Source organism: Hylaeus anthracinus, unplaced genomic scaffold (genome assembly GCF_026225885.1).
Source record: "Hylaeus anthracinus isolate JK02 unplaced genomic scaffold, UHH_iyHylAnth1.0_haploid 4, whole genome shotgun sequence".
Taxonomy (NCBI): domain Eukaryota; kingdom Metazoa; phylum Arthropoda; class Insecta; order Hymenoptera; family Colletidae; genus Hylaeus; species Hylaeus anthracinus.
Window position 1 is genome coordinate 2,182,675 of NW_026535289.1, and position 19,895 is coordinate 2,202,569.

General features: G+C 33.7%; 1 protein-coding gene and 1 long non-coding RNA gene across 13 annotated transcripts in view; one reads left to right on the forward strand and one right to left on the reverse strand.

Moving 5' to 3' along the window:
• The window catches only part of LOC128895072 (titin), a 109,633-nt gene that overhangs the window by 43,683 nt on the left and 46,055 nt on the right, over nt 1–19,895 (reverse strand). For all 12 annotated transcript variants that reach the window (XR_008461690.1, XR_008461691.1, XR_008461689.1 and 9 more), the window contains 16 exons: nt 13,510–13,632; nt 12,480–12,658; nt 11,326–11,573; nt 9,984–10,240; nt 9,336–9,527; nt 8,638–8,820; nt 7,192–7,800; nt 6,702–6,860; nt 6,194–6,377; nt 5,988–6,115; nt 4,981–5,427; nt 3,801–4,167; nt 3,172–3,620; nt 1,890–2,289; nt 931–1,233; nt 195–361 (listed from right to left, as the gene is read on the reverse strand). Coding sequence is in view for 9 of the 12 variants with exons in the window: in XM_054157314.1 (XP_054013289.1) it covers nt 195–361; nt 931–1,233; nt 1,890–2,289; nt 3,172–3,620; nt 3,801–4,167; nt 4,981–5,427; nt 5,988–6,115; nt 6,194–6,377; nt 6,702–6,860; nt 7,192–7,800; nt 8,638–8,820; nt 9,336–9,527; nt 9,984–10,240; nt 11,326–11,573; nt 12,480–12,658; nt 13,510–13,632 (4,395 nt within the window). In the remaining 3 variants the exon portion in view is untranslated. The remainder of the gene's footprint in view (nt 1–194; nt 362–930; nt 1,234–1,889; nt 2,290–3,171; nt 3,621–3,800; nt 4,168–4,980; nt 5,428–5,987; nt 6,116–6,193; nt 6,378–6,701; nt 6,861–7,191; nt 7,801–8,637; nt 8,821–9,335; nt 9,528–9,983; nt 10,241–11,325; nt 11,574–12,479; nt 12,659–13,509; nt 13,633–19,895) is intronic.
• LOC128895119 (uncharacterized) overlaps nt 17,573–19,895 on the forward strand; it is a 3,382-nt gene continuing 1,059 nt past the window's right edge. Inside the window, exons 1-3 of the long non-coding RNA XR_008461718.1 lie at nt 17,573–17,726; nt 18,119–18,215; nt 19,269–19,528. This is a non-coding gene — a long non-coding RNA (uncharacterized LOC128895119). The remainder of the gene's footprint in view (nt 17,727–18,118; nt 18,216–19,268; nt 19,529–19,895) is intronic.

A 19,895-nucleotide genomic window follows, 5' to 3' on the forward strand; every position in this document is an offset into this window, starting at 1 on the left:
TTTGATGTTTCCAAATACATTTTTAATTATAATATACATATAGATATTTATAATAAAATATTTATTTCGAAACATCGAACCCATCATTTTATTTACAATTACATTTTCCTCAATACGTAGAGAAGGCACGAATACTTATAGGAATGACTGTATTAGAGTGCACTGTGTATATTCATTTTCGTGCAAGATTTTACCTTTAATTTCGTGGTCTCCTCGACAGGTCTTTCATCGTGATACCAGGTCATCGTTGGCATGGGTGTTCCTGTTGCTTCGCATTCGAGTTTCACCCTCTGGCCTGCCCTTCCCATCGCGTTCGATAGGGGTGTCACGAAACGTGGTTTCTCCTGGCTAATCGGCACCGCTGAAAATAAACATAAAACAAATCTTCGAACGTTTTGCAAATCAGTACAAGATAGATATTTCATCCGGAAAGCAAGATACTCTTTGTTGTCGGTAAGAGTAAGTTTATAATTGAAATAATTCAACAGGTATGAATTGTATATCTCGTTTCATTGTAGGTTCAAAAAATGATACAGAGGGAAGAGCTTATGAAGCAGTTCTAAGGCTATTGTATTTATTTGATTAATACAATGTTAGTTTTCGTTAGCACCGTGCAGTATAGCTTTAATAAATTTCCAATAGTTTTTTCGTTTTCCCAATTGTTAAAGTGAATGAAACGTACGTGAAAATAAATTCTCTGCAATATTAGTTCAATCAATAGCACGTTTCTTTGTGAATATATTTAGCAAAATAAAGAATGAATTGTGTTCTAATTAATTGAGCCTTGTAACTATAATATTATAGTGCGATTATTGAAGAACAAATTCTTTCGTCCACGATATGTTCATCAAAATATAAGAAAAGTGTTATTTGGGTACGGACGAATTTTTCTTTCTCCTTACAATATTAATTACTGCTTAATTATCTTACCTTCCACAGTCAGAGAAGCAGAAGTAGAAGCTTGACCCAATCGATTCGCGGCTTTGCACGTGTAAGTGGCTTTGTCCTCCAGGAACACTTCATCGAACTTCAAAACAGCTTCGCCATTGTTGTAAGTGATGACGTAGTCGGGCGAATTGTCGATATTAGTGTCGTTCTTGTACCACTGTACGGTGGGCAGAGGATTGCCCTCGACGACACAGTCCATCCGAAGAGATGCGCCTTCCGTTACCACCGATGGCACCAACTCTTTTACAAACACTGGTGGACTCGGTTGTTCTTCCGGTGCAGTCTCTATAAATTTAAGTTTTATATTATACAGCGACTGAAGAGTAATAAAGTGTCTTTAATTTTTCAAAGTACAATTTTGTTTTATATATTATTGTATTTAACCAAATAATTAAGCAATTATTTGTTTAAATTAAATTAAATAACTCCTCTAATTTCCAAGTTATTTAATTACAGAAACATATTTTTCACCCCCAACTTTAAAAAAGATACATGTCAACTATTTTTTTTTTTTTTTTCAAATTATCTTCTATATTTTGATAAAAGTCGGCGTGTGCTTATTTAGTGTACTTCCTTGCTAGTAACTATTCAATTATTTTTTAATTACTCTGTATTACATGAATTTTCTTTTATCTTTCTAATAGACATTCCAAGTTTGTGAGAAAAGAATACATTAAAATATAATTCTTCCTCCTCTTACATTTTACATTATATTAATGTTTTAAATTGCGATTTACTATACGTATTGAACTCCCATGCCTACATGCTTGTTTTGATATATAATTTTCCAGTATGAAATTTATTTTTCTTTGCCTGAAGAATTTTCTAAAGACAATTCTGTAACAGGGGATTATCGTTTGAGAAATACAGTGTTAATTATGCAGTAGTAACTTAAGTTACGCATAAATTCTCGCAAGAAGTACTCAGAATAAAAGTCTTACCACTGACAGTCAACGTAGCAGTTGTTTCAGCCGAACCAGCGATATTGAACGCTCTGCAGGTGTATTTGGCAGAGTCCTCGGCAAAGGTCTCCTCGATCGTCAGGGTACAAGAACCTTGCACGTAAGTGGTCAAATAATCTGGATTATTTAGGATTGAAATTCCATCCTTGTACCAAACCACTTCTGGCAATGGATGACCGATAAGGTTACACTGAAAGGTGAACTTCTCGCCCTCTTGAACCGTGGCATCGTTCAGGGGGATGGAGAACTCTGGAGCTAAGGGTAGAACCTCTTCCTTCGGGAGTGTTTCATAAGATTGCTCGTGTATGTCTTTTGTAGCGACTTTCTTCAATGGACTTGGCTCGCGTTGAACCACTGGAACTGTCTCCTCGATCTCCGTCTAAAATACAATTTTAATTATGATAGTGAGGTAATTATATAAATAAATATTGAATATTGTTATGTTTCGTCTTCTTGTACGAGTATTAGCTCGAGCTACATCGCTTTTCACTGAAATAATATGATTGAAACAAGTAGGAATCCTGTCTTTGTAGGATAGTATAACCAAAAGATGTGAATAAAATTTTATTTATAAATTGTTGCATTTAATTTATTGTTACGTCAACCATACATTTCCTGGTTATATTTACCTTCCAAAAAATAATAAAGCTAAGATGGAACAACTAAAATCATAAAACTTCATTTTTCTCAAATATTAAAAGATGATTAATTAACACTTTACCGACCGGTAGCCGATTAATCGACTTTTCGTCCCCAACGCTCACCGACCGGTAACTGCTATGGTAACTAGCAAGTATTTGTTACTTTGAATTGAGATACAAGTTGCTTTGCTCTGTAAGCTCTTGTATTTTTATACAATTCCCGGTGTCAGGGAAGATTTGGTGCCGAGCGGCCGGTGAGAAGGGCATAGGATCTTGAACCGCTACCAGTTGGTAAAGTGTTAAGACAATTAATCTAAGAAGGACAGTATCTACATAATTGGAACTGGAAGATAATTACGAAAACTTACAAGAAAATGACATGTAGTCACAAGTTTGAACTTGTTTAAAGTGGTTTGTGGTATTCATTAGCACACCTAAACTTTACTTCTACTTATTTTCATTGTTGTTTATTGTTGCACAGTTAAAGAATTTTTGGAACAGTGTTATTCATTGTAAGAATCGCGATTAAAATTCATAATGAAAAATTAATTATTATATAAAATGACAGATTCATGATTTGCAGCATGTATCCTATGAAACATGCATCTTGTGCAACATACCTTTTGCAAAATGTGTATTTCTTTAGTGGTGATGGACGAAGTGACACTTTCTTTGACGAAACTCCCGTCTTTAATAGTTTCTATCTTCTCAGTCTGCGCAGACACCGAGCACAACGGTGGTGCAGAAACCTTTTGGGTTTCCCTCTCCTCTTTCATCTTCTTTGCTTCCATCGTAGCCTTCTCCAACGTTTCTGCCGCGAGTTTCTCAGCGATTTTCCTAGCGTTCTCAGCCTCCTGCCTGGCTGCTTCCGCAGCTGCCATCACTTCCTTGGCGGCCTGCAACTGCTCGTTTGTTTCCTGTTTCTCGATTCGTAGCTTCTCGCGTAAATCCTCGGTATTCCTCAAGTTCTCCGCCAGTGTGCGCAACTCCGAGGAAACGACGGCGAACGAGTCCAGCATCTGACGATTCTCAACAATCACCTCGTTGAATTGCGGCAGTCTGTCCGTACCTGTTGTAAGTTCAGACAAGTTTAATTGATTCCATTGATATCTTTTTAATTTTACTTTTTTATACATGTATTCTATTGTTATGTTATTTTATTTGGGATTGGTTAGTTGTTTTTTTATTTCTAATCTTAAACCCCTTTTAGGAAAACTCTTTATATTCAAATAAACGTGCTTGAACTTACCGAAAACAATAGTCGACAGTTGCTTCAACTTCTCGATCCTCTTCTCCTGCATCTCTTCGCCCGGTTTTAAATACTCTTCGATTTCCTGAAGCAACTCCGTTGCGTCTTTCGGTGCTTTCACCATGGTCGCTTTCCTCGCGATCGCCATCAACAATTTGCTACCCGTTCTATTCCAGTCTTTAGCTTCCTCCAAAAGTACGAAATAGTCCACACTCAGGTTCATACGTTTTTTCGTTTCTTCTACCTTCTCCCTAAGGTTTCTCCACCTTTCTCTCAACGAGGAAATGTCACTCGCAATTTGTGGCGTTAGAACGGAAACGGATTCCTCCGTCGTTTTTATGAATGTCTCGATCCTTTCCTCTAGAATCTAAGAATGCGAACTACGTTGATGAAAACTGGAAGATAAACTTGATGAAGAGATTATATATTGATAAGCTTCATCGAGCCAATATGATGGAATTAATCTGATTCTATATTAAATTATGGCTTGGACCATAAGATTGATATATGTACTTCAGTACATAATAACACAAATGTGTAATTGTCATAAAAATTATAATAAGAAGTGAATTAGAAAATTAGTTTATATTAACTTTTCAAGAAATGATTTATGTAATTCTTCACTCACCAGTTTAACACAGTTTCCTATGTCAAGCGCATTAAACAATAAATGTTTAACACTGTTAATTGCAATTAGAAAACACTTAAAATTCAACAACAGAGATTACATCGTTTCAGCAAACGTTTCATAGAAAACGAAATTTTGCCATACATAGAATGAGTCCATCGCAAACTAATTTTGTTTATTTACATCTCTTTTTAACATCCTTGTAAGTCCTTTTCGAAATATAAACAATATTGTTGGGTTACATTAAAATGATCCAAATGTGTACAATCTGACTAAATTTATAACTCTTACGTTTTTAATTAATATAAATACTGTGCTAATTAAAAAATTCTTTTCTACTTCTTTAATATTATCTACACAATGTTACATTTATTTAACTTAAGAAACGTATGTAACAGACATAATTACTTTAATAACGTGTATTCTGCTTATACACGAAATAAAATTTACCTCATTTTGCGAAAGGATCTACAAAGAAGTCAAAAAAGTAAATTGAAATATGTCGTTTTATTAAGATCAAGTATGGATTAACTAACGAAACTAAATTCTTACCTTGACAGTTTTCTCAAACTGCACGAAAGAAGCAGCAGCGTTCCTGACTACCTGAAGATTTTCGCCAATCTTCGCATCCACCGATCTCAGGTGTTCGTTCAGGTCGTGTAGCTCGCTGTGGATCCTCTCTAGATCTTCCGCGAACACGCAGGTTCGTCGATGCTCCTCGATTTGCTTCATCTGACACTCGTAAAAAGTAAAATCGATCACCGCCAACAACGCTGCGTGGTTCAATTTTTCAATGTCCTGAGCAGCAGCCTCTGGTGGTTCCTGTTTCCTGATCGTAGCTACTACTTCTTCCGTTTTTGCGTTCAGTTGACCCAATCGATCGTTGATCACCTTCTTTTTCATGTCTAGCTCGCTGGATGCGGTTTCCACCTCATGTATGCTCTTCAGGGACATTACACGCTCCGCCTGAATCTTCAGCTGATCGATTTCGCGCTTGATCTTGAACGAAATAGAAAAATTAATTTGGCGGAACTTACACAATATATAAGTTTTAGTAATCGCAAGTAAAATTTAATTCGAACAATAGGTTATTATTTGAACAAAGTATTATTCACGGAGCATGAGATGTACGTAATATAATTTTCGAATTTAGGTTCTAATTTGTACTTAACATGTAATAATAGAATAGATTCGTATTTTCATTCGATATAGAATATCATCCTAAAATTTAAATTTTAACTTTTATACAGCATATGTAGGTATATCATCATTTCAGAAATTAAATTTTGATTTTTATTCAATACATAGAGTCATACTATTGTTGACTTTAATTTTTATTCAACCTATAACGAGTGAAAAAATTGAAATATTTTATATAACCAAAATATATGTATATTTGGAATACATTATTCATGTTTTAGTGATCTTAGATGCTTACAGAATTTCGTATTTCTTATAGATTATATTAATCATTTCTATTCTATTCATAGTTAAAACGTTTACTATTATTTATTTATCAATGTTTATTATTAAAAACGGATCATGATGCAACATCTTACATCTTCGATGTTCTGGAAAATGGATATCAACGAGTCCAGGAGAATTTCATAGTCAGTAGCTGTCGTACGCATATTCGAGTGCGCCTGTTGAAGTCTCTTCATGATCTCTTCGGCAACTTGTGCGTCTCCTGCATTAATATTTTTGATAAATGAATTAGATATCATTCAATAAACCTTTCTTCTTATTTACGTGTTCGCTTAAGTACCTTTCTGACCCAAAGTGTTCATGCTTCTAATTCTAGAGTCCAATTCCTTCACTGCTTTGTTTAACTCGAACGGAACGCGAAGTTTCGAACTTTGTAAGTCCTGGAGAATGTCCATTGTTTCGGAGGACTGAGTTCTTATCACTGGATACAGTTGCTCGCTGTATGTCGTAATTGTCTCTAATGTCTGAACAAATCGACGAAATAATATTTTCAAAGTTTGACTATCGCAAATAGGCATCAAATTATAAATAAAGATTTGAACGAAATATTGCTTTTGTAATTGAAAAAATTAGAACCTGAAGTTAGTCATTAATATCCATAAAAAGGAAACTGTAGAAAATGAGAGTTGTTTGACTTTGTAGTAGTTGGACCAATGGAGATTGTAATAATTATTACAATTTTAAATATAAATAAAGATCAATGACTGTCCTTTGATGTTCGTGATCATTATCAACCACTTCTGGTTCTAAATATTGTATTATGTAATGAATGGTATCAGTTCAGTTACCTTTGTACTTTCTTCAATCTTTCGCTCGTACTCGATGCGTTTTTCCATTAAAATTTCGCTGGTGACTCTTTTCAATTGCAATTGCTTATTAGCGAACTTATCCAAAAGTGTCTGAACGCACAAACAGGCTCTGTGTACGTCGAGATAGGGGTCGTCGATCTGAAAAAATATTTTAGCATATTATTTTATAATTTCATTATATGATTTATGATAAATTCTCCCTTTTTAAAATTCATTTAATTTCTTTTTCCTTGACAAGAAATTGTTTTCATAAATTAGTATTTTTCTTTAATTGCAGAAGCAAAATCTTATTTATTAATGACTTCTCAACTATATTTGCTAGCAAGTAATTTAGGAATTAATAATAAACTAATTTCCTCCGCGTTTAAATCGTTACAGTCACACAAATATATAATATACACAGTAATACAAATAAAAATCATCTCAAAAGCAAATAAATGAATGAAAATATAATTAAAAATCAACTCACCTTCACAGCAGCGTCCAGGAATGTCTTTCCATTGCTAGAGAGTTTCGCATAAAGCGGCTGCAAGTCCTTCCATCGTCTCTCTAGCTCCTCAACTTTGACCTCGTCGAAGACATCCGTATGCCTCGTCAGTTCATTTTCAATGGATTCAATTTCCCTCGTCAATTTTTCGGCGTCCACGTGAAATTGGCAGTAAAGCGTTCCCAAATCGATTCTCGTCGCTACCAGGTCCTTCGTTTTCGACCAAGAATTCTCAAGGTCGGCGACCTTCGACTGCAATTCTATCTTTTGTGACTCCTCCAGTCGATCTTTGATAGGGAGTATCTCGAACTCGAGATTCCGGACCTCGCCAGATCTTCTCTCAAGGTCGTTTAGTAGCTGACGATGCAATCGACAGAAATCTTCTGCCATGGGAACGTCACTGCCCATGTCCTGATGACCCTGAAGAAACGCCTCGGGGATGCTCGACAGCCATTTTCGTAGCTCGTCGCGTTTGTCCAGAAACGTGTTTATGGTTCTAGATATCTCGAGGTTCTCTTTCTCGTGAGCAGTGCATCGCTCCATTAGGCGAATCTTTCGGTTCTCCAGTTCCTCCACCGTCCGTTTCACACCCTGAAGAATAAAGAAGGTGGGAGTAGATTAAAGTAAAGGAACAGGCATGGAGTGCACGAACAGTTATGGAGTGAGATTGATAATTAAATCTGGAGGTAATTGAACATTTTTGTAAAATATTTAACATGTACTTGAACAGTTTACAGATAATAATTTAAAGTGTTAATCATTAATGTCTTTTTATGTTTATTAGACATACCTATTCCGATCCTTATATAATAATTACATTTTTAATACGACGAAGTAGGAAATATTTTGGGGCATGTTACAACGATATTATGACAATTATGCAAATATACGAGTACAGAATTCAACAAATAATAAAATATAAGTATAGTTATATAGAAATAATTCTTTTTGGAATATTTGAAATACTTAAAAAATTGCATGTTTATACGTATCTATATCTGGATATATTGTATCGGTCAAACTTCATACTTATGTATTTGTATTACTATAGTACCGTAAAATTACTCAAAGTATTTCTTAATTTTTCGTATTATAAAAATATGTAGATATTGTAGAACCAAGAAAATTGATACAGTATAAATAGATTGCTTGGAATGTCATTACCGACTAATAATTCTGACAGAACAAGTCTCTCAATATTATAGAAATTACAAAACTAATTTATTCTTTAAAACCATACTGATTTGTACGAAGAGATACTTTAATCCAAAGAGCATAATCCCTTTCTATAATGACAATAATAATAAATCGAATATTATAAGGGGTGCCTCAAAGGGAAGGTACACACAATAACCATTCGCAGAGAATTTCATTGAGAGACTGTCGACGAATTCCACGCAATTATAAATCATAATTAATCTGTCTGACCTCGGCGCCAGGCGCTCCTCTTCCTGTGACATCGAGGAGGGCGTATCCTTCCGCTAATGGTTTCGAGGTTACGTCTTCTATGGTGGCGACCATTTGAGCATGGAAACGCGCTAATCCTGTCGAGAATGGGGGATGCTCCGTCGTCACTAGCTGGATCTCTAGTTGATCCAGTTTCGTGAGGGCCTACGAGGTAATGATCGCTATTCTAAATCGATATTCGATCGTACACACCGCTTGTCCTTGCTCAAACTTGAAAATTTTAAACTTTTTTAAATGTTAAAAGTAATATGATGGTAAGAAGTGCATACATCAATACGATATTTATTTCATACTGATAAATATTGTGCTGAAGGAGTCATTTGTTTCAAAGTTGTTTCTCGAAGGTTCAAGGTCGTAAGAAGTGTACACCTACACACCAATACAATGTATATTTTGAAAGGGCAAATATTGTGATAAAGGTGCCATTTGTTTCACGGTTGTTTCTCGAGACTTTAAGGTCATCGACTTCTTTCAAATAGAATGAGATATTTGTATTACTGTTATATGTAGCCAATAGAAAAACAAATTCTAATATATACAATATATTGACCTTCAGATGACCTTCTGGGAAATTATACATTTAAAATCTCTGAATAAAATATACGACTTGAGCAACATGAGGATATGAAGCAGACCAAGTGCACGAGGTCAATGCTCACCGATCGCGCCGAATCAAAGAAGGTCACGGCCCTATTGAGCAACGCCTCATACTGATCCAAGTCGTTGACATAATCAGCCGCGGCGCCGAGGATGGCATAAGCTTGTTCTGTCGCTTGCTCGCCGGCAAAGTGTCCCGATGACACCAATCGTTCGGTCGACTTCGTTATCTTGATCGATCTGTCTTGGAACTCCTACAATCATCAAAGTTTCAAGACATTATCCTATAAAAACAATAAAAATAAGGAAAATCATCATAAACCATCGCTTACTTTTATTGTTAAATATATAGTATTGTTCTACTGTTCGTTATCTAAATAAATAATATTCATTTGCTGTTGTTGCACTAAAGCTTCATGTTTAAATTTATGTATTAGTTTAACATTATTTTAAAATTTATTACGACGTAGTTTTGTGATCAAAACATTTAAAAAAGAGATTCGTTTGGAAGAAATGAGTTCTATTTAATTTTAAAAAATGAAAAAATATTTGAACTACTGCTAGTATGTTTAAATACGAAACTATATATTTTATTTTTAAATTTGTTATAACATAGTTTTATAACAAAATTGATTTCCAAAGGAAAATTCATTAAAAAAAAAAAAAGGAATTCGGCACAGAAATAACGCAGTTTCATTGTTAAACAATACCTTCGCTTCGGCCTGCAACTTTTTCAGTTCGAATAGGAGTATTTCCGCGCTGGACGCGGAATCTCCTAGCTGATCGCAGGTACTCGAAAGAGCAGCAATCCTGTCGTTCAGGATCTCTTCGAGATCGCGTAGATCCGTCGCCAGCAGAGCCAGAGCCAGGCATTGTTCCAATTGAGTCTTTCTGCTACGAAACGACGTTTCGATCAGTCGTCTTCTGTCGTGGAGCTCCTCCAACCATCTTTCAACTTTTAATACGGCTACACAGGGATGATAAGAAAAATTCCTTTTATTATCAGACGATATCTAGTTCAATATAAATTTCTATATAATGTCAAATTTAGGTGTGGAAATTAATCATGTGCCTTTATTTACACTCATATGTAACTTTAGTTTAAGTAGAAATATTTAATCACATTTTGTTATTATATGCTACTATTAAAGTTCATATATGTAGATAGAAGGATGAAGGTTCATACGTTAATGTACCAAAATGACGAGTAAATATATCTGGTTAAATTGAAATCATAAATAGTTGATTATAGAAACACAGAATTAATTTTTACACTTAATTTAAATTGATTAATCCTTTTTTTCTGTGGCTACTAGAACTACTTTATTAAAATTAAGATACAAACAGTTTTTAAGATTTCAGTTACAGGATACTATCTATCATGTTTAATTCTAAAATAAAAGAAAATGGTATATTCCGTACCACTTGAACTTTAATAAAAAAACAAAATTCTAAAACCCCACTTGGAAAATACTTCCCATTTCGAATCTAAAATCAAAATTCTTTGGAATAACCTTACAAACTTTTCAGACATGAAATTCCTTATCTTGAAACACACATTAAATTAATTAATTCCTAATTAAAAATCTTTCACTACGGTTGATGTCTACCTGTATCCACTCAAAATATATATTCTCTATTTTCTTCTTCTTCTTATCATTATTATTATACGAAACATTTGTCGATTATCAGAGCAATTTGGAAAAATTGATTAATTCCTGATACATTTCAACGATACTCTAGATCTCTAATCATATCAATGTATTATCATTTTCCAACGATTCGAGCGCACGAATGTTGTGCAAAATTGGCAGATAAGCCGAACTGAGAATCCCAGACACCCTGCATACCGTTTGACTGCAGAAAAGCTTGTTTATTTGTATCCGCGTTCGTGTACCACGAAGCACGATGGAACGTGCCGGCACGCGAACGGCACACATCAATTATGTCATCGATTAAATAAAAGCGAAAGGGAACTGGCTCAAAGAAAATGGCGAACATTGATTATAATTAAACGTTTTTCCAGCGGAAACATTAATTGCAGCCGCTCACCGTGATCAGCTTCCAGTTTGATCCTGTCCGGCCTGGAGTCCAAGGTACCTTCGTTCGCGATCTCCTTCAATCTGTCCAACAAATTCTTTCCCTCCTGCAAGGCGCCCATCAGTGCCTCCAGCATGTTCTTCCGAAGATCGTGGATCTTCGATAAGAAATTTTTCACCGCTTCGATCTCAATGGGTAGCAGCGTGTCGTTGCAAGCCATTTCTAGGGCTCTCATGTTTTCACGACATTCTTCCGCTCGACTAAAATCACGCACGAGTATTATTAATCTACTTGCAAGATTTCAATGTTGATATAAATGACTGTATTGTAAAAATTACAGTTTAAATTTTAAATAGAAATTGAGGTTGGTTCGCGTTTTTGTTGAAACAGATTGAATGCTTGATGCATCTTAATTTTTAGCTATACTTAATTATAGTATATCGAAGGATTATTCAAAATATTAAAATATATTGATTTTACAGCTGTTTGAGGAATAGTACTACCTTATTCTGAATAAGTAATAACTTTTGAACTAGTCACTCAACTTATGATTGTTTCAAATGAACCAATTTCTATTTTACATTTCTTAGGTTTCAGAAGTAGCTTCGAAAAACATGGAAAAATAGACAGATTGAATGCTTGTTGGTCGACCCAAGTAATATATCTTGGGGTGTCAAATGGAAATGTTGCTGTAGACTGAAAATGCCTTATGTGCTTTAACACAGGGATTAAATAACACTGTTTGATAGTGTTTCCCGTTAAACGAACAAAGCTTACATCTATAACTATTTGAAGGAGTGAACGTAGAGAATAAATCATAGAGAATAATAGCATATTTCATGGATGTTAGCCAGTAGATCAGATTGTTTACAAAAAACAACTTTTCAATAGAAAAGTTGCAGACTCCTTTCTATAGGAAATAATTTTTCTCACTCCTCCATGTCTTAATCTTAATCAATTTTATCATGTCTTGTTTACATTCTTTAAACCATACATCGATGAATGAAATATATTCTGATTTTAAATTGTGTTTACGTTTCACAAGAAAACATCTACAGTATTTATCTTTGATTTGTTTGTTGGATCCGCACAATTTTTTATTTGTTTCGAGACAGGTTCGATGTTTTCGTTTCTCGCGATAGTAAGGAGTCTGCTGCTTTGCACACCATTGAAACAACACGTTGGAGTCAAGGATCTGTTTTCTGCGTTCCAGAAGCTCGTTCACGTCGCGCCATGCCTGGCCCAAAGTCTCCGCCATCGCAGCGTACACTTCCGCTCTTGGCCTTTGGTTCGAAATCAACTGATCAGCCTGCCGCAGCAGCTCCTCCACTGGACTCTGTTTGCTCTGAGATCAGAAATTTCAAACAATGTATTTACTTCGGCAATTAGACCTCCGTTGTGATCTTTGTTTATAGTGTTTTCGTATCAATGGTGGAAGATTCCCTATGGTTGACCTATTTGGACATTCTCTTCAACTGTGGTATTTCTAACAAACAGATAGAAAATATTTTTCTTCTTATTATTTTGTATATGCTAAACTCTGATACATTCAAAATTGTAACCAGTAGAGACATTTCTGGTTTCTTTGTTGCTAACGAAAGATTCTTTTATTTTTATTAATTTGTCCTTGTAGTAGTTTAACATGTACAAACTGATAATCAGTAGAAATATTTTCGATTTGTGTGTTTGGAATATTACAATTTATGAAGATGTCCAAAGCGATGCATTTGAAGTAATCTTTGCGTTTTAAAGAAAATTAAATTATCCACGCATAACGTTGATAGATATTTTTAATCAGATATTCGTATCCTGATTAGTAGCTATATTTAATTATATATCGAAGGATTATTCAAAATATTAAAAAATGTTGATTTTACAGCTGTTTTAGAAATAGTACTACTTATTGAACTAGTATATTAGTACTATCGTTTGAAGTAACGTATTAGTAATAACTTTTGAACTAGTCTATATTTCTTAGATTTCAGAATTAGCTTCGGTGAACATAGAAAAGAAAACTTTAAAATTAGAAACAGGTATATTTAATAGTTCTCGTCAAACAAATGTCAAATATGTATCAATTATTAAAGATCTGAACTAAGCAGACTCTTTGAAACTCTTAGAAATCAACTGTCAATGTTTTATTCGTAAAGAGCCCCGCCAGTAGTACTAAAAAATCACTAAATGCAATTTATTCACCTGTAATCGAAGCAGAACTTCGTCGTGTGCATTCGAGAATTCGGTAGCCTCTTCTAGCGAACCACCGAGCTTCGTTAATTCTGGTTGGACCTCCAGAACTTTCAGTCTCAGCCATTCTCCGCTCTACATTAAACAAACAGAAAAAGAACAAGATGATCATTATGACGTTTTTATAGTAAGGTGAGTAATTTTTTTTTGCAACTTTGCAACTTGAGAAACGTGATATTCTGTACTGATCGTTGCTTTAGCATGTTTTTACTTAGTTTAATTACTAGGCTATATTTAGACACATTAACTGACTCATTTTTAAATTGGCTGGCTATGTGATCAGCTCGATTAAACTATAAAATTCTGTATATGGATTAGTATAGATTATAAATTGTATTATAGACTTCTTACACTACAGTATAGTGTGTTTCGTTTATCTACCAAAGTAAATATCTCGTGACGCACTGAAGTTACGAAGAAAATTTATTTACAAAAATTGTTCGGTTTGTAGTATAAATGAGATTCGAGCCAAACATCACAAGTCATCAAAACAAATGACAACAGTGTTACAGCTAATAGCCACGGCAACCCGATATGTCTTGCCATTACCTACTCAAAAGGTTACAAGTTATAATATAATTTCTAACGTTTGGAAACAGCAAATTAAATAATGTGATATACTGTTGAATTCGTTTCGAAAAAAGCTATTAGGCCATGAAAAAAAAAATTTGTAGTCCCATTTAAAAAACTTATTTTGATTTTGAAATCCCTCCTCCCTACTATTCCAGGCCCGAAAAAAAATATATCATATGATTGTACCCTACAAACCGAACAATTTTTGTAAATAAATTTTTTTCGTTATTTCAGTGCATCACGAGATATTTACTTTGCTACATAAACGAATAGATTCTTGTAGTATAACGCAGGAGATTATGCCCCTCACCAATCAGACCAGCGAACGAACTTCGCGTCTCTGCATAGTAATGTGCACTTAACTTTAATTCATCGTGTTATTTTGCTTGATTTCTTTAAGAACTACTAATATACTTATAAATATTTATACTCATCCTAGGTTTCCACAGCAAAAGTACACAAATTTATCCACGTGAACGAAGCCGAATGTAAATACTTCTCAACGATTAATAAGGTTGATAATATTTCCTGCGACGTTACTATCGTAGGGCTCATAAAAGGCAATGATCATACTGTAATGCGCAATACTAAAACGACTGGTTGGTACCTTTTAAGGAATCATACGAGGTGATCTTAAGCTACACGTCGGATAGGATTAGAAAATGGGGACGAGAATTTTATCCTCATCCAGAATGATGTCACTTATATACATTAAGAAAATGTAATAACCTCCTTCTACAACCTGTTTACCAGCACTAGAGCATTCGAAACATTCAAGTACTTGTAGTTAATGGGTTTTAATCAATAGTTGTAGTCAAAATATTAAAAATAAAATATAACTTGTAAAATTTGTGTTTAAAATGGTTAAAAAATAATTACTTATTGGTTCAAAATAGAGGAAATACTTTAACGCGATATAGAGTCGGTCCCAAAAATATTCGTACCTTTTATATCTATTGAAGACATTTATCTAAATTAAATGGTGGTTTGATGTTTCCAAATAAATATTCGTTATAAACATATATATATATATATATATATATGAAAAATTTGTTTGTGTAAATATTTATCATGAAGCATTTATTTGGAACGTCAATCTCATCGTTTAATTTAGACACAAGGTACGAATACTTACGAGACTGACTGTACAATCCTACATACTTAAATAGTATTCCCATTTTCTTTGCAAATTTGAATCATCAAGACGTTCTAAAATTTGAATACGGAAAGATGCAACAAGTTTAGCCCTCTTCCAGCCCTCTTACAAAAACAAAATAACCACTGATCGAATTGTTAAGTACAATATCCGATTTTAGACTGTACAACAAATTGAAGCAGGTCACAAAAATTGGCGAAACAGTCCAATCGATTTTTCTTTTTGTTCCATCAGTCTATTTCAAATCGTTTAGAAACGAAATGTAAACGAACATTAAGCAACCATCGTAGGCGGCGTTTGTTTATCGAACCGTGCCGAAATACCACGCGTAGGAGGATCGAATCCACCTTTGAGACCACGACGATTGTTAATTTCCGCATTTTTTTTTAACGTGAAAATAGCCACCGACGTTTGCTGCCGCGTAAACACGTCGACGGGTTAACGAACGAATGGATGGACAAGGAGTCAGTGAGATGAATTGTACGAAAACCGGTATCGAACCGCGATCAATGACTACTGGATAATTATTCCGATATACGATGAGTCGGAAATATTGCTGCGTTGGTGAATAGTTGTTTGTTTCTTACGTGCGTCAAACCAGCAACCATTCATACCTATGTTTGAAGATCTCATGATTATTCTTCGTTCGTATAAATTACGAGGAATAATTACGACATTTCACGCCTCGAATGAAGAAACGTGTGCACTAGTTTGAGTCATAACTCAAATATTAGATTATATAGTAAATAAAAACATATGTGAGTTGATTTTATTTTTTTAATTGTTTCTATAATATAACTGCATTAACCACTACAATGGATCATAAATAATTTAGCAAACACAAATTTTATTAATTATAATCTTCTTATTTTTATAAATTTATAAGAACTCAATAACAATTGTTTAAATAAATTGTAGTTGTGTCCATGGTTTATATGTAATTTGACACTTGCCTGCTTGTATAAAATTCCGTATACTGCGAAGGACCTAATGTATATTATACCTATACCAATGTATATTATTTTAAACAATAACACTTGTATTGACTGTCTGGATGCTGAATTTAATTTCTTAATTCACTAAAATCAATTACAATTTTATTTTCGTATTTCGAACTGTAAATATTTGTTGGATAACGATTTCCAATTGCTTGGTACTTTAATAATAAATTTAACGATAACGTTGTCGCCTTTCAAATCGTAAATGCAGCAATGAAAACACTTTCAGGCATCGAAAAACAAGAGTTGCAACGCCTTTAGGTACATTTAACGGTGCATTTAAAATTAATTAGGGGGTTCTTTGTAAACAGGGTCCGCTCAGTAAGTGCTATCCATCCACGCGTAAACGTCAATGATTTCTAATTAAATGCATCGTTGATCGTACAAACGACCAGTAATTGTGACAAGTCTCGCAGCATGTCAAGCACGATTCAATCCGACTGGGACAGATTTAATGCGACGCGACAGTATTGACAACCGGTTCCAATCACTGCGATCATTTGTTGATTGGTTATACAGCATACACACTCATCAAACAAGAAATAAAAAAAAGAATGATAATATGAAAAAAATGAGTGAAGTTGTGTATGATATAAACAAGGATAGTTATTTTATATTAATATTTTGATCGATCGACGAGTTACCAAATAAATTTAAAAGATACAACAATTATTTATTTGTATAAAACACTGCAGTTGATATCACCTTTATGGAGAAAGAAATAATAATAAAATACTTACTTAGGACTTGTTAAAAATGTTAAACTAGATTACGTTCAAACAATTAAATAGTATCTCAAAGAAAGTCAAACTGTAACCATTTTTTGCAGTATAATACCAATAGCAGCAGATATAGGCAAATAACAAAATTTCTCTTCTATACATATATCACAATTTAATTGAATTTTTAATTTAATAATGTGGACAAATGTTTAATGTGTACAATCAAAATAATGAAAGATATAATATGTACATACTTGCTGCAATAAAAGAGAAAAGATTGCAAATATTGATGAATAAGTGCACAAAAAATATAAAGTGTTAGAAATTTCAAAACAGATAGGAATTAATTAATTAGCAGCGCTCACATGTTCTCGATATCCTAACGAACGAGGAAGCATTTCAAAATAGACATCGAAAAATGAACACTCAGTCACGTGGTTGGCAGACATCGTTAAAAATATAACGCTCATATAAACTTCAATCTTCTTCTGGTCTAACGTTTCAATCGACCATAACGTTATAAAAACTGAGAGAATAAAACCTACATCGACAACTTTTTAAAATCATTGTTTTAACTGATTCGTGGCAGGAATCATTTTGTTTGTCAGTATCTAAGGATTAATTCGTCCACATTTAAAAGTATAATATTCAACTTCGTTCTGCTTCGGAGACGAAGAAATGGAAATATACGTGGAAAGCCTGCAATTCAAGTTATATAAGGTGGCTCTTAAACCGTAATTTATAAATGTTTGACCATGAGCATTTTTTTTCTAACAGATCATGATATTATTCTGAAGTTGTAAATTATTTGGTAGCATGAAGCAACAAAATATTTATCCAATAAATATCGATTAACATTGATCTACTATTAATCGATATTATCAAATAATGTACACAACAATTTCAGTTATTTTTTATATAACAAGAGTAAAAAGAGAAGATAAGATTAATTTGAAGTTTTACTTATAATTTAATTGAATATTTCATTTAATTTTAAATTTACTTCAAAATATAATTGAATTTAACGTGAAATTCTGAATTTAATGTGAACTTAATTTAAAATAAGAATTTTAATTGTTTCTGGTTGGTCTGTTCTTAATTCGACTATCCAGACGACTGAACCTTTATTAGCCTACTGAACGTGCCTGTTAACGGTGTATGGAGTAATATTTTTCACCCGTGGAACGTTCCAGCGCGAAGAACACGTAGGTAAGTACGTAAATCGCGAGTAGCCGCGAAATTTTATTACTCACAAACGACATTGGTACTCCTTTAGTGGTGACATCACATCCCTCCTCGTACTAGCGAGTTTATTTGTAGCGAATCGCCGTCGCGTCATTCTAAATCCTTCGTTTACGCGCGATCGCCACTCTCTCAGGAAAATTCTATCCACGTCGCCCACATACACAGTCTTTCCGTCGTTCGAGTTCGAGTTCGAGCGTCGCGACACTTCGCCTTGATCTTAAAGATCAAATTTCAGAATAAATAAAAGTACGTCCTGGTGGAAATAAAAAAATATTCTGAAACTTTCTTTGCTTGAGAAATAATTTCACCTCTCTTCCATACTTCAATGACTTTAAGGATGAATTATTTTTTTAAAAATATTTAACAATTGTGTAATGGATGTTGGTGTTGCTATATTGAATCATTAAAAGTTTATTTATGAATTTTTTGTCAACAATTTTAGGGGTTGTTTTAAATAATTTGAAAACTAGACAACGTATCTTTTTAGAAATTTTCTTAGAATAATAGATGACCGATAAAACATTTATATGAAAGAAATTATATTTTTCTTAGAAACTCAGATAAAATGAAATTAAAATTAGTTATAGAAATCCTTGACATTTGAGAGTATAATATACTTAATCAGTAAAAATAATATAAATATTATCGACCTTTCAATTAGATTCCATTAGAATATGTATACAATATATGATGCATGTTTAAATTAATACATATCAACCTAAAATTAGCATCATATCGAAATCTGTTTAATTATATAATTACCAATATATGAATTTCTCCTTAACAATTTTAAACCTCTTTTGAAAAAGATTTAATGTGGAGAATCGAAAAGGTTTATATTGCTTCCACTCAACTATGACTAACCATATATTCAAACTATAGATATCCATTAAATTACAAACTTTATAATTATATATTAATAATAAATGTCTTAGTTTTAAAAGTATAAGTGGTATCCATTTCCTCAAAAGTTTTATAGAATTTCAGTCATTGTTTATGTTCGTTTCCTGTTTGCAGTCACAGTCGTCGATGGTATTCACTCGAGATGCAATTGAATTTAACCGAATTGAGATAATTAATACTTGACGGGATAGCGAACAGAGGCGAAAGATAAATCCTGATAAATTAAAAGCCTCGAAAAGTGGAGGAGCAATGGTAGGCGAGCGTCGACCGTGGATAGCTGTACAAAGGATTTACGATCCTGCTGCTCCTCTTGCTTATTAACCGGCTCGAGCGGAACCCTAATTACGCTTACGGTGCAAGCGCGTAATTATACTGTATCTTTCTTCACGCCTCGAAATTAGACACAACGATTTAGGGAAAAACGCGATGCCTGCTGAAGCAAAAATTAATGAGTCGCGCACGGTTATTTTCTACCGGTCGCTAATTTTTCCTCTAGCATTAGAAATTGCGTTGAAAGTGACACAATTTGCATTGTGTTTAAGTTTCTCATACCAAAAAGACTTTACCTGGTACGAGGTACAGTGTGATTCATCTGTAATCGAATTTTTAATAGAATAAAAATTTATTTGATTCTCTAGTTATTTATAATACTATTTCATTACATATATAAATAATATTGAATTTGTGTATGAAATAGAATATATACAAAAAATAGTATACAGTTGGTTCCATAAGTATTGA